Here is a 21792-nt window from a genome sequence, read left to right on the forward strand (position 1 = left end):
GCCTCCCGAGTAACTGGGACTACAGGCGCCCGCCACCACGCCCGGCTAATTTTTTGTATTTTTAGTAGAGAGGGGGTTTCACCGTGTTAGCCAGGGTGGTCTCGATTTCCTGACCTCGTGATCCGCCCGCCTCGGCCTCTCAAAGTGCTGGGATTACAGGCGTGAGCCACCGCGCCCTGCCTGGATCTGGCATTCTTTCTAATGGTTGCATTATGTTCCGAACTATGGCTGTCCTATGATTTATTCAACCATGTCCCTATCCGTGGATGATCGTGTTTCTAAAAAGCTAGTTTTTCAACCATTAGAGCGGCTTAAGGAGCTGCTAAACAGCACTGGGCGCATAGGCTGGGTTTAACTAGACAGGATTAGCGAGGGGGAAAAAAAACTAATTACAAGCAGTTGCGTACTCTGGAGATGCTCCCCTTAGCAGAAGCTCGGTAGACTGTCTACAGCCAGACCTCCCGGCCTGGCGGCGGGCGCGGGAGGCAGAGGGCGGGGCTTTCCAACCGGGCTCCGTGCCCCGCCCTCCCCGCGCCGCCTTCCACCTCCGGCCGCGCGGGGGCGCTCCCGGGCCGGCGCTGTTGCTTCCGCCGCCGCCCCGCCCACCTGGGCTCACCCCGCGTCCCGATTGGCTGTGAGACGGGAGCGCGCCGAGTCAGGGGGCGGGCCCGCGCCCGCTACAAAGCGACGAAGGTCACGGCGCGAGGAGGCGCGCGCCGCCGCCCCGCGTCCCGCCTGCGGCCCGCGCCCCCGGCGTCGCCGCCTCCTGCCCGCCTACCCGCCTGCCCGCCTACCCGCCTGCCCGCCTGCCCGCCTGCCGGCCTGCTGTCCTTCCACGCGGAGAGCCATGGAGGGAGTGAGCGCGCTGCTGGCCCGCTGCCCCACGGCCGGCCTGGCCGGCGGCCTGGGGGTCACGGCGTGCGCCGCGGCCGGCGTGCTGCTCTACCGGATCGCGCGGAGGTGAGTGCACGGCTCGGCCCCACGCGGCCCTCTGCGCCGCCCGCCAGGCCCGCCCCCCGCCGCCCCGGCCCGCTGCCCCCCTCTGCCGGGACCCGGCCTGCCCGCGGGCGCGCGGAGACCCCCAGCGCGCGCCGCCGCCCCACGAGACCCCTGGCGCGCGCCGCCGCCCCCCGAGACCGGGTTGGGACTGCAGTCGGGAAGCGGCTGCGGAGTCGAGGGGGCGGCGGGGACTCCGGGAACGTGGGGTGCGGGCGAGAGCGCCGCGCGGGGGCCACAAACTTCCTCTGGGAGCCGCGCGGGGCTGGAGTCGGTGCGCGCGGGCCGCCCCTGCCCTCAGCCCCGTGCTGGGCCCCGGTGCACGGCGATACTGGCGATCGCGGCTGGCGCTTGCCGCTCGGCATGTGACGTCCCGGGTGTTTTCCTACACGCCTCACATCCGCGCGTTTCAGAGCCACAGCCCTTGCTTACACTAGAGCAGATGATGGACAGGGAGGCTGAGTAAATTGCTGTTAATGAGAAGAATCATGGTTTGATCTCATGCAGCCTGCAGGGCAGATCCTTAGGCTGGGCAGCCTCCCAGAGGTGGGCAAGGCCTGAGATGCCTCAAAACAGTTGAAGACGGGCCGGGGCCACCCTCATCCCTGCCCCGCTCACGGGCCATGCGGGCCCCCGGGTTCAGATCTGGCCTTTTTCATCGGCCTCCATCGCCAGGCATAAAAGCTTAGTGTCCTCTTGCTTCATCAGAGCCTCGCAGGGAGCTTACTGTTTTTCCACTTGATCCACCTTTCCAGAGGGCAGGGGGGAAATTGGGGTTGTGAGAACATCCTAGAAAGAGTGGATGGGTTTGCAGCTTCGGCAAGGGATGCAGTGAACTCACACCCTTAGGTAAAAGGGGAGAAGGGACTTGCCCACTCAGCAGCAAGTGGCAGAGCTGGGGTTTGAACCCTGACCGTCTGGCTGGTCTGTTTGTTCTTCCTTAACCGGTACCGGTGCTGCTTCTCTCCTCCAGGGGGAAAACAGGGAAAAAGAAGTACAGGTGGTTGAGTCACAGAGGCTTCCCAGAGGAGGAAGGCATGGGAGGGACATCCGCTGTGTCTGGAGGATGGGCCAGATGTGACTGAGGAGGGTAGCTGGGGATTGAGTGACCCCAGCCCAGGAGTCCCTGACAACCCAAGTCTCTCCATGTCAGTTTCTGCTGGATTTCTGGAAGCTGAGCATCTGCAGGACCAGCTTGTCCAAGCCGGTGGTTTTATACCCAGGGGACCGAGGTCCAGAGACCTCAGGTGATTTGCTCAGATTCCCAGAGCATGTTGCCAGCTGAGCTGGTCCAGCACCCAGTGTTCTTCCTGAACAAAGCCGCCTCTCAGCTAACCCAGGATGGGGGGTGTTGCCCCAAGGATCAGAGCCTGGGCGAGGGGGTAGTCTCCCAGCCACACAGCACCTCTGTTGTGTTTATTGAGGCTGGACTTGGACTGGGTGGCTCACTGTGCCACACACTGCGGCTGTCCTCAGGGGTCCTGTCTCCCCTTCCTGCCCTGCTGGCCACAGCTCTCTATCTCCTGGAAACAAGAGTCTGGGGCCTTGGAGAGGTATTGGGCTAGCTAGTGCCAGGGGAACTAGGAGGGTGCCTGGAAGTCCTTTCATGCCCCTGACGACACCAGCGGGTCATGGTGTGGCATTGAGATCCTTGCTGATTGGGCTGAGAAGGGCCAGCCTTTCCCAGGATGCTTTAAGATGTCCTCATAGAGCACTGGGTTTCACCTGGAGGTCATAAATTGGCCACTGTCACGATTCAGAAGCCAGACCAACCTAGCAAGAGGTTGAGCCTTCCTCCGAGGAGGAGAGTGCTGTGACAGCGAGGAACCAAGCATTGACTCTGGCTGCAGTGTGGGTTTTGAATGACCCTCGGGAGGGCATGTAAGGAGAGCTGTTTTTGGAAGGCGACTTGGCTGGGTGGGTGTTTGCAGGCTCAGCACAGAGGTGGACAGAGAGGAAGATGTAGAGGGAGCGGGCAGGTCAGCCCCACCTTGCGCTTTAGGACTGGCTGAAGCGCCTGGGAAGGAGGTTGCTTCTCTGAAGGACTGAGTCCTCCCACAGCCTCAGTCAGGGCCCGCCCTGGCTTCCCCACGCATGGAGTCCTCTCGCTTCCATGATTGTTACTGATGGGAGCAGCTGATGGCTGTAGGCACAGAACACTGTCTCCTCGTGAAACTGCCAGGACGGGCCCTACTGTTCTCCCATTTTACAGATGAGGAAACCAAAGCTTGGGGAGGTTGGGCTGCCTGCCCCACATCACCCGGCTGTTAAATGGCAGGGCCCTGCCTCGCACCAGAACTTCAGCTGTCAGCCCAGCTTCAACCTCTGGGTGCTCACGGAGCCCCTTGGCTGCTTCTCTGCACCCATGGGAAGCCACCACGGTCAGCACAGTTGGGGGGCAGATGCCCCAGTTTCACTTCCCTGTGTCCAGGCTGTCGTGAAGGCTGTGGCTTCCTAGGCCTCCCTGTCCCCTGGACTCTGCTGCTCGGGTGCCTGTCCTCAGCCCTCTTCAAACGATGCCCAGGATCGGTGCTCTGCCAGCACATCCCTGCATACACCACCGTCCCGCCTCCGGGGCTTTGTTGGTGTTTACTGGGATTGTCTCTGTTCTAGTGTTTGGGGACAAAGAGGATGCAGCCTTCCAGAGGATATGCAGCAGAGCCTCATTCTGGAAGTCAGAGCCCCCTGTAACGGCCCTTCCCGTTTCCAGGCTCACCCCTCCCACTCACTCTCCTGCTGCTGCACGCTCTCCCTGAGCAAGCGCCGCACCCCGGGCACACATTGGGTGGTCCCCTCCCTCTGCCGTCTGCCCTGCTGGTGAGCACAGCTGTGCTTCAGGGCAACCGCAGATGTCCCGCTTATTGGCCTCTGTCCTGTGGCATCTGTCACCAGCTGCCCTGGGAGGTCGTCATTCTTGTCTTGCTCATGTTTGCATCTCTGCCAGCCTAGTGTGGTGCTTGCTTAACTGATGGGATGTTCCGCTCGCACCAGGCTGGAGTCTGACCCTAGAATGGTGGATTGGGGCGTTTTCCATCCTGATGTTGGAGTTGCTGCTGTGGATTCAAGTATGTTTTGCTCGGAGACGGGCTGGAGGCCCTGGCAGCGCTAAGTTCTGAGTTGCATATTGATGCTGCTGTCGCTGAAGCCCAGGAGGCCTCTTCTCTGGTCATTCTGGTTGAATGAGACACGGTGTTGCCCACTTAAGCAGGAAGTGCAGGCAAGGAGCTGCTTGGGAGGCTGGCCTCTGGCTCCCTGGCCCCTGAGGGAACCTGACTCTTACAGTCTTTCCAACCCCCCACTGGGGCCAGCACATAGTGTCCCAGGTCCTGAGCAATGTGCTAGGCCCCTGTCTGAGGAGGTGATGATTTCCCAGGGCTGGGCAGAGACTGGGAGATGGCCAGCCTGCTACAACCACTGAGCTCCCCAGGGCAGGGACCAAGCCCCATCCAGTGCCCTCTCTAGCAGGTGCCCCCTACCTGGTCCTTTCCTAGGCTGAGGACCCAGTGCTGGGCTCGCACCTAGAACAGAGCCCCTCCCACCTGCAGGGAATAGTGAGGCATCCTGCAGGAGCTTTGTTTTAATACATGTCCGTGCTCAGGGCTCTGGAGTGGTGTCATCATTAAGGACACGTGCCCGTCTTGTTTTCCCTCAGTGTGTATGTTGGGCTTGTGGATGGGGCAGGTACAGAGCGTGCAGCTGCCCTAGCTTTTTCTTAGGGACCCATCCCCCTCCGGGCTTCCTCAGGCTTCCCAGGGGCTCAGCATCGAGCTAGCAGGAGCTGGGAGAGTGGCCTCCAGGCCCTCGTGTCCACCCATCCAATGGGACCCACAGGGCCAGCTGCTGTCCCCCCAGAGCTGGGACCATTGTGGGCAGGGGACAGCCCCTCCAGGCCCGAGCTCCTCTCTTGCTTGTGTTGCAGGGACATTCTGTCATGTTACCTCAAACCTTGTCCACCAACTGTGGTTTGTCCCAGAGTCAAGTTAAGGATGGAGGTTGTTGGCTTGCAGAAGAGAAGTGGGCTGAGGGGTTTATCAGGGAAACTTGGGGGCTTCTCCCAGAGCAAAAGCAGAGGCAAGCATAGGCCAGGGGCCAGGAATGCCCCCACCTGCGTGGGGACCTTGTCCGAGCTGTGGACAGTGTTTCACATGCGGTCATGTGTCTGACGCCGCCGCGCTGGCGCCTGGGGGACCTGCAATTCATGCCTAGCTCCCCATCGACCCCTGACCTACCTGCCTCTTGGGACCTTTCAGGGCTCGCCCCAAAGGCACTGTGGGACAGGACCCCCTGGCAGGTAGGACCCGCCTGGCCAAAGTGGGTGGCAGCTGCTCTGGCCACAAGAGAGCCCACCCCCAACTCTAGCAGGGATTACCCAGGGCTGAGAGTGACAGGAGTTAGAGCTGCTGGCTCCAGGGACAAGGGCTAATCCCTTGCCTCCCCCTCCCCTTCCAGGCCACCTCATTCTAGATCAGCGGAGCCATCTCCCTAGCAACAGAGCTGGAGATTCAGAATGGAAACATGACTTCCTGGGGTGGGCGGGGCTTCAGGCAGGCGCCCTGGACAGAAGCCACAGCCCCTGCTCAGCTGTCATTGGTCCCCCAGGCAGGCTCAAGGGTGGACCTTCCTTTTCAAACAGGGTAAGAGAGCTGAGGGGCCCTCCGTGGGGATAGGAAGCCTGTCACCCAAAGGCAGTTGGGTGCAGAGCCTTGTCCGGCACAGGGCTTTGGGGGAGGGGGTCACACAAGCAGATTATCACCCATCAGGATAGGCCCCTGTGCACAGTTACAAAGAAGCCTGTAAAACAGGTAGTAATTAGCACAGAGAAGTCCACGTGCTTAGTTGCCCAGGAGTGCTAGATGCAGGCATCGCAGCAGAGCAGGTCTCCACATGCCCCAGAGCGAGTCTCCTTCCCTGGCTGTTGTGTAGTCGGCGCCCGGTGGCGCTGTCCTAATGCCAAGCACTGAGCGCCTCCTTGCATTCTCCTGTAGGATCCTCACAGTGGCCTCTCCTGGGGCAGGGACGCTCAGCAGCTCCCTTTGACAGGTGAGGGATGAGACTGCGGCCCTAGAAGGCAGAGCTGCTCTCCAAGGCCGTGCCTGTTGCCGTGCTGCCTGCCCAGCTGGCTGGCTCCGTTTCGTCCCTGGTCCGCAGGCCTTGCCCACTGTCTCCGTGCTGTTGACAAGATGCAGCGGTCCTTGTCTTCTGTGAGGGCTTGGGCCTGTGCTGGGCCAGAGGGTGTGGGGTGAGAAGGGTGTGGGCCGAGGCTGCTAGGGGAGATCCCAGCTGCTCTTGTGGGCCCTGGGCCTTCCCCACAGGGCCTGGTCCCATCTCCCCTTCTCTCCCAAGCCTCCCCACCCTCCATGTAACTTGGCTTTTTTGCATACATACTCTAGGCCAGGCACTGTTAAGTGCGTCCCGCGAGCAGTCCCTTGTGAGGGAGGTGCTTTTGTCCCCAGCTGACAGGTGATCACAGATCTCCCTTCATATGCCTCTGGTCAGGAGAAGGGGGTGGAGGGAAGGCCAGGCAGCAGCAGTGGTGTCAGAAGCGGGAGCCCTGCTTCCCAGGGCCCAGCCTCCCGCTCAGGCCCCTGGCCAGCCCGATGGGTTAGCGACAGAGCTGGCTCTTTGCAGAGCACAGCACCTTTCTGTCTTGTGTCACTGCGTCCTTGCAGCATGCAGAAGCCGGGGGTGCTGTGGTTGCCCCCACTTCACAGATGTGGACACTGAGGCCGAGAGTACAGGAACTTCCTGGGGCTCAGTCCTCCTTTCTCTGAGCAGCGCCTCAGGATGAAAGGCCAGAGGGCTGTGCTCTCTGGTCCTGTGGACGGGGGGCCGTCTGTGCAGGGAGTGGCTACCCACTCTGGCAGGGGCCCAAGCGGTGTCCTCGAGCTGGAGGTGGCCCCGGGGGAGAGGTGGAGAGTCGGAGCCACAAAGCCGGGGCCCCAGGGCTCCCACAGCTGCTGCCTGTCACCCACATTGTTTCTGGATTTCCGGAACTGGGGGGGTTTTTTGGGCAGTGGCGATCTCTCTGCCCACCCCTCCCCAGTTTCCGTGTCCCACAGCCAATGAGGTGGGTAGAGGGGGGCCCAGAGCATAGATCCCCCAGTGTCTGGGCTGGGATTATCCCGAGGCCCCACCTGTCACCACACATGTAGCCAGCGAGGGCCACTGTCCCCTCCACCAGAGAGGGTTGGCCCCAGGCTGGGCAGCTGTCACTTGCTCCCTCCCCTCAGCCTCCTTGGCTCTCACATCCCGGGACTCTCTCTCTCTGGAGCACAGGAGGCCCCTTTCAATCTGGAAGCTCCCTGGGGCGCACCCTTTCTGCAGCCCAGGATCAAGGACCTCGTGGGGGAGGGGTGGTCCTAGAACCTGGTCCCAGTCAGCCCTGTGGTTTGGCCAGCCCTGGCCCCTGTTGTGCTCCATATGTGAGCCCCAGGCCACCAGGAGCTGGTTGCCCTGGGTCCTCATGCGGCCACACTGGAGCCTAGGGATCTGGTGAGGCTCCAGCTGGCCTCCTCCCCTTGAAGACTGAGAAGCCCAGGTTGGCCGTGGCCTCCCTGTCTGGTCCTCCTGGGTGGACGCAGCCGCACCCAGTCTGCGTTCCTCTCCTTCAGAGCCCTTGTTCCTCCTGCTGTTCTGGGGCCAGCAGCTCCAGCTTTTCCTCCCCAGATCCCAGATCCCACTCCCAGCACCCTTTCCCTGGTGGCCCTGGGCCAGGGCATGGGGGTCCCTCTCCAGCAGGGGCTGGGGTCTTCCAGGCCAACCCGCTCTTTCCGTGGTCCACAGGATGAAGCCAACGCACACAATGGTCAACTGCTGGTTCTGCAACCAAGATACGCTGGTGCCCTATGGGAACCGCAACTGCTGGGACTGTCCTCACTGCGAGCAGTACAACGGCTTCCAGGAGGTGTGGGTCGCAGGCAGGCGGACGGGTGGGCACGCGGGGGTGGGGATCTTGAGATTTGCACCTTGAGGCCACCCTGTGTCCCTGCCCTGCCCCGGGGCTAGTGGGCCCCACACCCTCATACCCTGTCCTCTCCAGGCCCTGAGCATGGTGTTTCGTGTACATTGTCTCACTCGATTCTCACCACTGCCCTGGCACTGTCCCCTCACTTGAGGAGGAACCCAGCACAGGGAGCCATGGCAGTTTGTCCAAGGCTGTACCACTAAAAGTGGCAGATTTGGGGTTCACACCCAGGTCTTTCTGGCTCTGCATCTCATTCTCTGTACTATATCAGGGCTAGCAAACCTTTTCTGCAAAGGGCCAGATAGTATTTTAAGCTTTGGAAGCCATTTGGTCTCTGTCACAACTACTAACCCTGCTGAGCCACCGTAGATAATACAAGAGTGAATTAGTCTGGCTGTGTTCTAATAAAACTTGATTGCAGAAACAGGCAGCTCATCCATGGGTCATAGCATGCTGTCCCCTGGACTAGACCAGGGTTTGCAGACTGAGTTCGGAGAGGGTAGGGCTCTGAGGACAGATGCTGGCTAGAGGTGTGTGGGTGGGCAGCGGGCCGCAGGCCCTGCTGTGTGCTCAGGCTAGGTGGCTTCACTCGGCATCTGGGCCTTTGGGTTCCATGGAGATGTCTTGAGAAGAAAAGCAGCTGCTGTTTTGTGCAGAAGAAAAAAAAGAACGGAGATGTTTGAGATCTACCGTCACTTGCCTGGAGCGGGGCGGGCCCCCAGGGACATCACCAAGCCTGAGCCAGCTGGGAGGGCCTGCCTACCTCGAGTCCCACCTCTCTCCCTCAGAACGGCGACTACAACAAGCCAATCCCCGCCCAGTACTTAGAGCACCTGAACCACGTAGTGAGCAGCGCGCCCAGCCTGCGCGACCCTTCGCAGCCACAGCAGTGGGTGAGCAGCCAAGTCCTGCTGTGCAAGAGGTGCAACCACCACCAGACCACCAAGATCAAGCAGCTGGCCGCCTTCGCTCCCCGCGAGGAGGTGAGGCTGGGTTGGGAGGGCAGGGGTCCTGGCTGGGGCCGGGGATGCTTAGAGCAGCTGGGGGACAGGCACGTGCAGGGTGCTGGCTCTGGTCCTCTGGCCCCTGCTCTGCTAGACAGCGGCTTTTCTGTTCTGAGTGCCCAAAGGGGCCCCCTCATCCTGGCCACTGCCAGCACATTCCAGGATGTGTTAGTTCTTCCGACCCCGTTAGAGCTGAGCTGCTTCTCTCCGTGTCTTACAATCACTGCTATCTGGGTTCCAAGCCTAGGAACACCGTGGAAACCTCAGCACCTGCCAGTCCAGAGGAATTTGTCCCTGGGCAGAGGGAGGAAGGGACCTTGAGTTCCAGGTGGGGCCCCGTTGGACCCACTCTGTCCTGTTTCTCTGAATCAGCCTTGCCTGCTGATGGCCCCAGCAGTCTGCTGTGGGGTGGGTAGAGGATGCCACTGGCTTCTGGGAGGAGGAGGAAGCTAGACATTGCTGAGAGGCTTGGCATGAGGAGCTGGGCTGAGCTGGGAGCCTCGCCTCGCCTGTACCCTCCATGGAGTCCAAGAGCCTTGCTTACTGGCTGCTCCTTCCTGCCCTCGGCCAGCCCAGGGGGTCCTGTCACCTCAAGAGGCAGGTCCGAGCTGGGGCCCAGAGACACTGGCTTTCCTGGGGTCCAGCCTGGGAGGGAGGGAGAACAGAGGTGAACTCAGGCCAAGGCAGGGATGGGGAACCTGCAGGAAGGGGAAGGCAGGGGTGACTTGGCAGCCAGGCAGCTTTTTGGCATGCTTGGTCCCAGCAAGGGATCACACTGTTGACCCTCCCGGCCCTGCAGGCCAAAACATTTGCTTCCTCAGAAACAAGGAGGGAGAGTTGCAGTGCTGCATGTCTAAGGGCTGGGAGGGAGGGGACCTGTTTTCTGGGCTATTTCAGAAGCTGAAAGAAACCTTCACCTGCCACAAAGAGAAAGAGACAGGCCTGGCCAGGGGCTCTAGTGTTCAAGCGGAAGGGCAGGCACCACAGCCTGGGTTGTCCATCTGCCCCACTCCAGGCAGTGTCAGCCCGCAGCCACCTTCCCCCATGTTCACCCACCTTCTTGGAGCTCTGTGTCTGGGGAGCAGACCCTGAGCTCTTGGCCTGCGGGTGTGTCCCTGGAGCAACAGAACCTTGTTAGTGTCCCCATCACTGGTGGGCCCTGCCCTGGATTGGCTCTAACTCCCGGTAGCTCACATGGCTGTACACAGTGGGCATTTGTCCTGTTGGGCAGAGGGGAAGCAGGTTCAGCGTGGGGTTGACTTGCCCCCGGTCATCCCCTAGTAAGTGGCAGGTCAGGATCTGATTCCACGTCTGACCTGTAAGATGGAGGCAGCTCAGCCACCCCTGCAGACGCTGAGCCTGTTCCCCCCACCCCACAGGGCAGGTATGACGAGGAGGTCGAGGTGTACCGGCATCACCTGGAGCAGATGTACAAGCTGTGCCGGCCGTGCCAAGCAGCTGTGGAGTACTACATCAAGCACCAGAACCGCCAGCTGCGCGCCCTGCTGCTCAGCCACCAGTTCAAGCGCCGGGAGGCCGACCAGACCCACGCACAGGTGAGAGGCTGCGTCCACAGGACGGGGGTGGAGGCGTTGAGTTTGTTCAGGAAACCCTCCTAGGAGGCTGGGCCCCAGTGACCAGAAGGTAGCTCTTCAGAGCTGAGCCCCTTTATTTTTATTTTATGTTATGTTATGTTATGTTATGTTATGTTATGTTATGTTATGTTATGTTATAGATAAAGTTTTGCTGGGATTACAGGCATGCGCCACCACGCCTGGTTAATTTTGTATTTTTAGTAGAAACGGGGTTTCTCTGTGTTGGTCAGGCTGGTCTCGAGCTCCCGATCTCTGGTGATCCGCCTGCCTTGGCCTCCCAAAGTGCTGGGATTACAGGTGTGAGCCACTGCACCTGTCCTTTTTTTTTTTTTAAACAGAGTCTTGCTCTGTCACCCAGGCTGGAGTGCAGTGGCACGATCTCGGCTCACTATCACCTTGCCTCCCAGGTTCAAACGATTCTCCCGTCTCAGCCTCCCGAGTAGCTGGGATTACAGGCACCCGCCATCATGCCCAGCTAATTTTTATATTTTTGTAGAGATGGGGTTTCACTATGTTGGCCAGACTTGTCTTGAACTCCTGACCTCAGGTGATCCTCCCACCTCGGCCTCCCAAAGTGTTGGGATTACAGGAGTGAGCCACCACGCCCAGCCTTTTATTTATTTTTAAATTTTATTTTTTGAGACAGAGTTTCGCACTGTCCCCCAGGCTGGAGTGAAGTGGCGCGATCTCGGCTCACTACAACCTCCTCCTCTCTGGTTCAAGCAATTCTCCTGCCTCAGCCTCCTGAGTAGCTGGGATTACAGGCACGTGTCACCACAGCTGACTAATATTTATATTTTAGTAGAGATGAGATTTCACCCTGTTGCTCAGGCTGGTCTTGAACTCTTGAACTCCTGACATCAAATGATCCACCCGCCTTGGCCTCCCAAAGTGCTGGGAGTACAGGCATGAGCCACCACACCCAGCCTCCAAATAACTTTCCATCATTTTGTCAAGTACTCACCAAAAATTCCTATTGTGAGTTTTTTTGTTTGTTTGTTTTTGTTTTTGAGACGGAGTCTCGCTCTGTCGCCCAGACTGAAGTGCAGTGGCACGATCTCAGCTCACTGCAAGCTCCACCTCCCGGGTTCACACCATTCTCCTGCCTCAGCCTCTCGAGTAGCTGGGACTACAGGCACCTGGCTAATTTTTTGTATTTTTAGTAGAGACGGGTTTTCACCGTGGTCTCAATCTCCTGACCTCATGATCCGCCCGCCTCGGCCTCCCAAAATGCTGACATTACAGGCGTGAGCCACTGTGCCAGGCCCCTATTGTGATTTTAATTGGAACTGACATAAATGGACAGATAACTGTGGCAAAAATTAACCTTAAAAGTATAGTAGTAAGTTATTCAGACCAGGAACAAGGCAGTTAGAATGAGAACCAAAGGCCTCAGGAGAGGGTCCACCTGGTGCCTTGCTGTGCAGACATGTGGCAGGGCAGAGGTGTCATGGCTGTGTCCCAGCGCAGACTGGAAACCACATATCAATCAGACCCAGGTCACATCTAGAGACACAAGGGGTGGATAGGAGTTTCTTTGTAGGGGTAGATTTTACTATTTAACCTCTTTGCTACCATATCAGATTTTTTAAACAACTAGAATGTTCTATCAACTGAGTACTATGATAAAAATTAGTTTTAGCCAGATGGTCTTGGGCTCAAACCCTGGAGCCACTGCATACCAGGTGTGGGCTTTCTACGTGGCCGTGTGCAAGTTTCTCAGCTTCCCTGAGCATGGTTTCCACAGCTGTAAGTGGGTCCAGGGCGGCCGGTTGCGGTGGCTCACGCTTGTAATCCCAGCACTTTGGGAGGCCAAGGCGGGCGGATCACGAGGTCAGGAGATCAAGACCACGGTGAAACCCCGTCTCTACTAAAAATACAAAAAAATTAGCCGGGCGTGGTGGCGGGCGCCTGTAGTCCCAGCTACTCGGAGAGGCTGAGGCAGGAGAATGGCGTGAGCCCGAGAGGTGGAGCTTGCAGTGAGCCGAGACTGCGCCACTGCACTCCAGCCTGGGCGACAGAGCGAGACTCCGTCTCAAAAAAAAAAAAAAAAAAAATGGGTCCAGGGCTTGGAGTGCACCACCAAGGCTGCTAGGAGGGCGAATGCAAGTGCCAGGAAAGTGCTGAGAAACAGGAGGGCCACCCCAAAACCCATGCTCAGATACGCACATAACAAATGCATGGTGACACCAGTCACTCTGCCGGGCCCCTGGCTGATGACATGAAGGGGCCTGGGGAGCAGGATAGGGAGGTGGCCCCATGGGCATGTTGCTTCCCCAGAGTAAAGGGGCTCAACTTGGCTGGGCATGGTGGCTCGCACCTGTAATCCCAGCACTTTGGGAGGCCAAGGCTGGTGGATCACCTGTGGCCAGGAGTTCAAGACCAGCCTGGCCAACATGGTAAAACCCCATCTCTACAAAAAAAATACAAAAATTAGCTGGGTGTGGTGGTGGGCGCCTGTAATCCCAGCTACTGTGGAGACTGGGGCAGGAGAATCGCTTGAACCCAGGAGGAAGAGGTTGCAGTGAGCCAAAATAAGGTCACTACAATATGGAAAGTCTTCTTTAAAAGGAGAAGGGTGGTAGAGCAGCACTCCTCCCCACCCAGAAGTGAGGCAGGCCAGTGGAACTGAGTAGTGAGTTTTTGAACCAAGCCCAGGATGTGTGGGAACATGGGTCCGGCCAGAACCCCGCACAGAGTGGCACCGGTGATGGCTGGGGGTGGCTCTGTGGCCATCTCACTAACCTGCCTCTCTTCCTCCTTTGCAGAACTTCTCCTCCGCCGTTAAGTCCCCGGTCCAGGTCATCCTGCTCCGTGCCCTCGCCTTCCTGGCCTGCGCCTTCCTACTGACCACCGCACTGTATGGGGCCAGCGAACACTTCGCCCCAGGCACCACTGTGCCCCTGGCCCTGCCACCTGGTGGCAATGGCTCAGCCACACCTGACAATGGCACTGCCCCTGGGGCCGAGGGCTGGCGGCAGCTGCTGGGCCTGCTCCCCGAGCACGTGTCGGAGAAGCTGTGTGAGGCCTGGGCCTTTGGGCAGAGCCACCAGACGGGCGTTGTGGCACTGGGCTTGCTCACCTGCCTGCTGGCAATGCTGCTGGCTGGCCGCATCAGGTGTGCATGGGGCCAGGGCCGGGAGTTGGCGGGTGGGGGACTGTGTGCTGGATTACTGTCTAGGGCAGGGGCCGAGAGACCCCATTGGGTGCACAGCCCTAGGCTGAACTCCACCATGTCACTGGTACAAGGCTTGGTCCCGGGGGCTGGGAGTCGTAGGTGAGGTGAGGCTGCACAGCAGACGCCCTCTGAGCCAGCCCCGTGCACACCCACTGTGAGCTGGGCCTGGTTGCCTCCTCTCTCCTCCTCGGGCTCTGTCAAGTCAGGATGACGATAACCACCTGCCTCCTGGGTTGTGGGGGCTCACATGGGAGGCTCTGGGGTTCCCTGAGTGGGAGCGTGTCCTGTGAGTGCTGTGTCCCCGTCGCCCCTGCTCACCAACTCAGAGGAATTTTCCTTAGCCCTGTTACAGGCTGGAACTTACAGGCTGAGGAGAAACACTGACCCACCTGCTCGGAGCCGGGTAGCGTGTGAGTGTGAGGGGATTCTGAGCCCGCGCTCTCTCCTGGCTCTGGACTCTCTGAGCAGGGCCAGGTATAGACAGAGGAGGCAGGAAGGAAGGCGTGGACCCAGGAGGTCTTGTCCTCCCCTGGGGTGACCCCGCTGCTTCCCTTTCAGGCTCCGGAGGATCGACGCCTTCTGCACCTGCCTGTGGGCCCTGCTGCTGGGGCTGCACCTGGCTGAGCAGCACCTGCAGGCCGCCTCGCCCAGCTGGCTAGACACGCTCAAGTTCAGCACCACATCTTTGTGCTGCCTGGTTGGCTTCACGGCAGCTGTGGCCACAAGGAAGGCGACAGGCCCGCGGAGGTTCCGGCCCCGAAGGTCAGAGAAGCAGCCATGACTGCGGGGGGAGGACACGCGGATGCTCAGGCCCAGGCTTTGCCAGGTCTGAAGCGGGCCCCTCTCTGTCCTGCCTCTTTTCACCTGCTCACGCCCTCCCACCCCCACCCTACAGCCCCGGGTCCTGGCCCAGTCCCTCCACTGCCTCGAAGAGTCAGTCTGCCCCACCTTTTCCTTTCCGGCACCACCAGCCATCCCCGAGTGCCCTGTAGCCACTCACCACTGCTGCCACCTCTCTGGCCAACGGCCCTTTCACTGGCCTGGTGACTGGAATGTGGGCAGCACCTACACAGGCTCTGGCCCGTGGCTTCCTGCTGGCAGCTCCAGGCACCCCCCTCTCACCACGCCATTTCCTGGCTCTGACACTGTTGGGTGAGGGTCCTGGTCCTGCTGTCTTCCCTTCTGAGCTCCTGCACAGGGGTAGTGACAGTGGCTGCAGGCTGGGCCCCTGGCATGCCCTGACGGTGCAGCGGAGTGAGGCTGGGGCAGCACAGAGCCCCAGCCTCACCCCCGAGGAGCACCTGTGGTCTGTCCCCTTGGTCCTGCTTGTGGCTGGACCAGCCCTGCAGGAGGTGGTGGAGCCGTGAAGGAGGCAGAGCTGCAGCTCTGTCTGCTGCTTGGCCTCCTGCTCCGAGACCTTCCCGAGTCCCCGGGAATGGAGATTGCAGTTCTTGGGCCCAGCCTGGCCTTCGCCATGAGTTTGGGGAGCAAGACCCCGCCTGAGACAGGCAGTAGGAGCCTGTGCTGACCTTGGGGAATTTGAGCTTTTCCAAGGGTAAGGGGCCCAGGGTATGCAGGTCTTCAGTGACATCAGGTCGTTGTCATCCTGTCCCTCCCTGACCTGTCACGAGCCTCCCCAGGTGCCTGCTCGCCATGGCCCAGCGCCACTCTGCCCTCCGACTCAGGTGAGGGGGCAGCCCACAGACCTGCTGCTCAGTAGCAGGGCCTGGCCAGGCCCCTGCTGTTCCCAGCCTCAGTTTACCATCTATGAAATGAGGTGGACCCCTCTCCAGAGCCCTTGGGTGCCAGCTCAGTGGGTGTGGGGATCATATGAGGTGGCTCATGAGGACACACTCTGGAAGTCGAGGGGCTGCCACGTGCAGAGGAAGTTCCCAGCCTGGGGGCTTTATCCAGGGGTCCCAGTCGAGAGTGGCCCGAAGCCGTCCCCCACCGGGCATGTTCCCTCTGGCTGCCCACTCCCTCGGGGCCCGCATGTCCTGCCACTCGCCACTCTGAGCACGAGTTCACCTTCCAGATGTGGCCAGGGTGTGCCAGCTCCTCTCTCCTGTGCGTTGGAACCCGGGGGAGGCAAGAGCAGATCACAGGTGCATGAGGGTTACACCCGCCACCTGGGTCTGCCAGGATGGGTTAGGGGGGTGGGTGCCAGGCCTTACTGCTGTGAATCTGCCACGCCTGGGGGTCCTAGAGGCTGCCCCACCCCAGTGATTGGGGGTCCTAGAGGCTGCCCCACCCCAGTGATTGGGTAGCAGCTCACATCCCACCCAGCTTCACGAGTGAGGAGCCCAGGTGCGTTGGGAGACCCTCCAGGGCTTCTGTGGCCTCTGTGCCCGATTACCTGTGTGGCTTCAGACAAGGCCCCAGCGTTACTGGGCTCAGCTTGTTGTTCTGTGTGTGGAGCGTGAGATGAGAAAACCCCTCTGAAAAGATGTGGTCGGGGCCACGCTTCCCACTGGTTCTGCAGTGAGGAGTGGGGGTGGGTGAGCCGAAGTGGCCCCCAGTGCTGTCTACCTGAGGGGCAGGGGACCGCCTGCCTGTCCACTCACGCCACCCGCCCAGCCCACAAAGAGCCCATCTGAAAGAAGGACGTGGCGGAGCCAGGACGGGAAGGCGTCCTGTCGGCTGGCCATGCTGTTGCTTGCGTCTCGAATCTTCGGTTCTCGAGGAAGTGTTGACAGTGTGATGCTAATTTCTGCTTTTCTTGGCATTGGGTAGAAGCAGGACATCTGTGTGTATGTGTGTATTTAAATTAGATTATTTATAATAACCAGAGCCAGCCCTCATGCTGGCCAGGATCCTCCTGCCGAGCTGATGTCGCTCCTGCCCTCTGCCGGGGTCCGGAATGACACCTCAGGAGGAAGCTCTCAGCAGAGTGAGGATTCCTGCCTTTTTTAGAGTTTTGTGTGACTTTTTAAATTATCCTTGTGTCCCTTAAAGTTTCACTGCGTGGAGAAAATTCCAGCACCTTCAAGTGTTGTGGCAACAGCTGAGAGAGTGCAGGCACCACTGTGTTGTGGCTTGTTGACCGGGAATGTGTCACCCCTGCCAGGGAACTCTTCTCCTCGGAGAGGACTTGGGATGGCCATCAGACCTTCTAGGGTCCGGCTGGGGTCATCCTAGGTACGGGTGACCGTCCCTGAGACATAAGCGAGGTAGATTCAGCCATCCTCACCCTCAGACTTGAGGTCCCTACCCAGGCCAAGCAGGCCCCCTGTACCCCTTGCCTGGGAGCAAACCGCCAGGACGCAGCCTCCACGCCGCACCTGCCACACCCCACCCTGCCCAGGAAGGAACCCGTGACCTTTCTGTCTGTGACTGTTGCTGAGTCTCTGTCTCATGTCGTAGAATTGTGGATAATTGTCTAGTGACCCTCTCATCACTGTAACCGTCGCGCCTGGCCTAGATGTCGTGTTTTGGATGCTGTGTTTTCAATAAATGCCTCTGGGGCCCTGCTTTTACCCGCTGGCGTCAGGTGCCGCGTCTTTCTTCTTTTTTCTTTCTTTCAGAAGGGCTCTGTGCCAGGGCTGGGGTGGGCGGCTGTGTTTGGGGTACAGACACGTCCACAGGAGTCAGGTTTGGGAGCCAGTGACAGTGACACTGGCTGGCTCGGGGCCCAGCTCGCCTCGCTCGCCTTTGCTGGATCATGTTTTTTCCGTCTCAATAAACTGCTGCTTAAAACGTGGTCTCTCTCCTTCCACTCCTGACGTGGGCTGGGATTGGGTCGGAGAAGACCAGACATCTCCCCTTGGTGTCAGATGAGCGTATCCGCGCCGGCACTTCCCAGAGCCAAGCATCCAGGCCTGATCCTGGCCTCTTAGTCCCTCTCTGAGACGTGGTTTGAGGGCACAGGGCAGTCGGGGGTCTCTCACCAAAGGAAATGTCAGCAGCTTTGGAGTTCTCCAGGGCCCAACAGATTGGGCTCCTTTAGCTGGCAGAGGCTCGCTGGGGCCCCTGTACAGAGCCCAGCCCTGTGAGCGGTTTACGAGTTCTTGCTCGTTGAGTGATGTTCCCACATATCACAGTGAGGGAGTCAAACTGCGAAGGAACTCCCCACAGCACCATCGTCAGTGGCACCAAACTGGGAACAACAGCACCTGTGCCAGGTGGCCAGGAGATTCAGCATTTAAGCACCGAGGCAGCCCCGGGTGGTGTGAGCAGGAGCTGGGAAAAGTGGGGATGCACTTGGCAAGACCCAGACACTCCTGCTGGAGCCCACCCTTCGGGGCCAGGAGCTGCGCAGCCCATCTGACCTCCTCATACCCACAGCCCACTAGGACCCTTCTTTCATGCGTGCCCCAACGGTACTTGCAGGTCACTGGGGGACCTGGTCACCCTTGGCTGACTCTTGGCTATGTCTGTGCTGCCGGGCAGGGTGGGCACAGGAAGCCCAGGGCAGAGCCCTGCCCCACAAACTCCCTCCCATGGAGGGTCATGCCCCAAGGTCCCAGCAACACCTTCACTGCCCCTGCCTAAAGGTGCCCTCAGGGTCATTCCCTGAAGTCGCTGTGCCGTCCTGCCAAATGGAATCAGAATTCTAACATGACAACACAAAATCTCATCTTCTGTGTAGAGGTGGAGCCTTCCCTGGATTCTTGGGGGCAAGCAGCGGGCGCTGGGCCTCGGAATCACAGGTCAGTGGGCGGAACACGGATGTGTCCAGTCCGGCTGACCAGGCCCTTCCCCAGGGTCCCCAGCTCAGCTCCTGCCTTGATGCCCACATTCACCAAACATGGCCTCGCCTTTGGTTCCGAAGTCCAGGTGGCCTCCTGGCACCTTGGAAGGCATTAGAAAGGTTACATGATTCTCCGGGAAGTCAACAGCTGGCCCCACGCTTTCCTTATAAAACTTTTTTAGAGGGAAAGTAGCTGGGAAGTTGGTGGCGCGCGGCTTGGCTAGCGATCCCCGAGCATTCAGTCGTGCTAGGCACAGGTCCCTTAGCCAGCCCCTGGCTCCTGCAGGGCGTGGGCCAGCCTGCCCGCTCACCAGCACGTTGTCCACTGGGCTCATTTGTCCCTTGGCACCGAGGTAAGGCTGGACCCCCGGAGCTCCGTCCAGACGGTGGACTAATGTATTAACTGCCTCTGTCCCTCTCTTCCCTCTGTAATTGGGTGCCTTAATCAGAAGCATGGTTGACGTTCTGGCGTGGGGCCATCGGGTCCTGTTGTGTGATTTGTACCATCTCAAGTTAAAGAGACACTGTCACCTTCCGTCTTTCGGGCAGCCTTGCGGTCGTGGATGGGTCTCTTCTAAGTTCGGTTTTGGCGTCCCGTGAGAGCCTCTTCCAGGGGATTCCAAGGCCTGGCTGCCCCCCAGTTCTGCTCTACCAGGAACTTCAAAGGAGTTTCCAGAGTGCAAGGCCAGAGAGCAGGAGGCAGCCTCCTAAGGGCAGAGCTATGGGAGGACTTCCAGGAATCACACCTAGGAACAGAGGGTGCCCAGAGCCGTGCTGGGGCCTGACTTCCTGTGATCCAGGCCTGTCTGGGAGATGAGCCAGGGTGTCCCTGAGCCCGGCCGCTCTGTGGGAAGGCTTGGCACAGAACAAGAAGTGGCAAGGAGTCCAAGTCCATTAACCTTCATTGAGTGCCTGGCACGGGGCTGGGCATTTTTGCTTCAAGGCGAAAGGGTTGGCATGAGGTTGTCAAAGGCGACAGTGTCACTTTAATACCGAGACTCGTAGTGGAGATAGTTTGCTATGAGCCGAGGGGGTAGGAGGGGGCATGCGGGGAGGGCCGGGTCTTGCTGGCACCTCCCAGCCACCCGCTCCTAATGGCGTGAATGTGGTCGGATTGCTTTTCTGCTTTAACTAACGCACGCCTCCTCTGGGACCTCAGCTGAGGCCCCCACCTTGCACTGTGGGAGAGGGGTGGGACCCACTGCAAGGCTGCCTCCAGGACCTCCCGCTGACCCTCTTCTTGTCCCGTGCCTGACGGGCCCTTGCAGGTTCTTCCCAGGAGACTCTGCCGGCCTTTTCCCCACCAGCCCCAGCTTGGCCATCCCTCACCCGAGTGTCGGAGGCTCTCCAGCATCTCTGTTCATCCCCAGCCCGCCCAGCTTCCTGCCCCTCGCCAGCCAGCAGCTCTTCCGGTCTCCTCGACGGGCCTCACCCTCCTCATTGCCCGGCCGCCTCAGCCGGGCCCTCTCTCTGGGAACCATACCCTCTCTGACTCGAGCAGGTAAGGGGTGCCCAGGCATTGGCAGACAGTCAGGGCTGGGGGCAGCTGGGACAGAACTGTGAATGGGTACATAGTGTAGGGAGGGCCGGGAGTGGTTAGTGTTCCTGCTACAGAGACAGGCAGCACAGAGCTTTGAGCCTCAGTTTCCCCCCAAAGAAATGGGGCTAGCTAGGAATAGGTGCCTTTAATCCCAGCACTTTGGGAGGCCCAAGGTGGGAGGATGGCTTGAGGCTAGGAGTTCAAGACCAGCCTGGGCAACATAAGGAGACGCTGTCTCTACAAAAAAATTGTTTTAATTAACTGGGCATGGTGGCGTGCACTATAGTCCCAGCTATTTAGGCTGAGGTGGGAGGATCGGTTGAACCCAGAAGTTGGAAGCTGCAGTGAGCTATGATTACACCACTGCATTCCACCATGGGCGACAGAGCAAGACCCTGTCTCAAAAAAAATAAAAATAAAGTGCCCAGAATTGCCATATCATCTGGGAACCCCAGCACGGCCCCTTAGTCCCAGCTCTAGTGACATGACCTTGGGTAAATGTGTGCACCGTGCTGTGCCCTAATCTTTTCCTCTAAAATTGCAACATGCCCTCAGCAAAGGGGGCCACTCTAGTTATTCTAGGGGAGGAGATGCTGATACCAGCCAAGGCCCCTCTCCTCTTGTGCGGTTAGAGGTTAGAGGGCAGGCCATTTTGCACACACTCCACGGTTTATATTAGGATGCTTTTGCTTTTCCTGTAAGCAGAGATACCCCCCTATTTTCAGGGCACTCCAGCCTGGTGGCACTTGAATGAAACTTGGGGTGGGAGGTGCCAGGAGCAGCCCTGCCCTGGGCCTGAGCACTCCGAGTAAACTCTGTGCGCACTGACCAAGGTGGCAGAGCTCAGGGACTTCTGTGTCAAGCCCCTTGGGAGGGGAGCATGGCAATCCCAGGGCCAGTTCAGGCCTCCAAGGCAGGGCCTTCTGCCCACAGAGAACAGGCAATCTCCCTGTTGAGGCTCAAGGCAGGGACACAGTAGCGACCTGTCTGAGGTGGCAGCAGAGGTCTTGGGGCACAAGCTTGTCTTGGAGTGTCCGGTGACAGATGGGACCCCAGTCTCCATTGCCAGAAGGTGGATCGGGGGGAGAAGCCCAGTCTCCATCGCCAGAGGGTGGGTCGTGGGGAGAAGCCTGGTCTCTATCGCCAGAGGGTGGGTCGGGAGGAGAAGCCTGGTCTCCATCGCCAGAGGGTGGGTTGGGGGCAGGAGTTCCTGCAGGGCTTTGGCTTATATATTCAGAGACCCGCTGGACAGGGCTCAGGTGCTGGGGCCAGAATCCAGCTTGCTGTCTCCCTGTCTGTCCTCAGTCCGCTTCTCTGCCTCACGCCTCATCCCTGTGTCCTGCAGCCCATGCCCAGCAGGAAGACGGCCTCTCCCAGCATCCATAGAATGGGCTCTAGAAGGACCCTGGTTGGCATGCTGGGTTCTTGTGACCACCCTTATCCAGCCTATCCCCTGGCCTCGGGAGGGGAGGGTTATCTGCATGCTGTGACAGACCCTTCAGAGCCCACAGGTGGCAATAGGACATGAGGCAGTCCCCGGGTCCCACATTCAGCTCTCAGCCAGCCACTTGGAATTGGGGCCCCTGCCCTTGGGGTGCGTGCGCCTGATTTAGGAAAAGGTAGCGTGGTTGGTGATCCCGTGGGTCGAAAGTGCAGGCAGTTGGGGTCTGCAATTAGTGGAGAAAGTGGGACTAGATGGCTGGAAAAGCAGGCCCTTGTGTGGGAAGAAGGGCATGGAACGAGGAGTGGACAGTATGCCTGGTGCCGACTCTTCTCACCACCTGCTGTGAGCCTCAGTTTCTTTTTTTTTTTTTTTTTTTTTTTT

The 21792-nt window shown here is 59.3% G+C and overlaps 1 protein-coding gene across 1 annotated transcript in view; it reads left to right on the forward strand.

Moving 5' to 3' along the window:
- The first annotated feature begins 705 nt into the window (after positions 1-705).
- Positions 706-21792, forward strand: part of TMEM201 (transmembrane protein 201) — a 26623-nt gene continuing 5536 nt past the window's right edge. Inside the window, exons 1-7 of the mRNA XM_032758833.2 lie at positions 706-960; positions 7780-7900; positions 8749-8943; positions 10344-10520; positions 13328-13677; positions 14296-14499; positions 19696-19928. Coding sequence (XP_032614724.1) covers positions 848-960; positions 7780-7900; positions 8749-8943; positions 10344-10520; positions 13328-13677; positions 14296-14499; positions 19696-19928 — 1393 coding nt within the window. The 5' untranslated portion in view covers positions 706-847. The remainder of the gene's footprint in view (positions 961-7779; positions 7901-8748; positions 8944-10343; positions 10521-13327; positions 13678-14295; positions 14500-19695; positions 19929-21792) is intronic.

The sequence above is a fragment of the Hylobates moloch genome, unplaced genomic scaffold (genome assembly GCF_009828535.3).
Source record: "Hylobates moloch isolate HMO894 unplaced genomic scaffold, HMol_V3 SCAFFOLD_9, whole genome shotgun sequence".
NCBI classification, from domain to species: Eukaryota; Metazoa; Chordata; class Mammalia; order Primates; family Hylobatidae; genus Hylobates; species Hylobates moloch.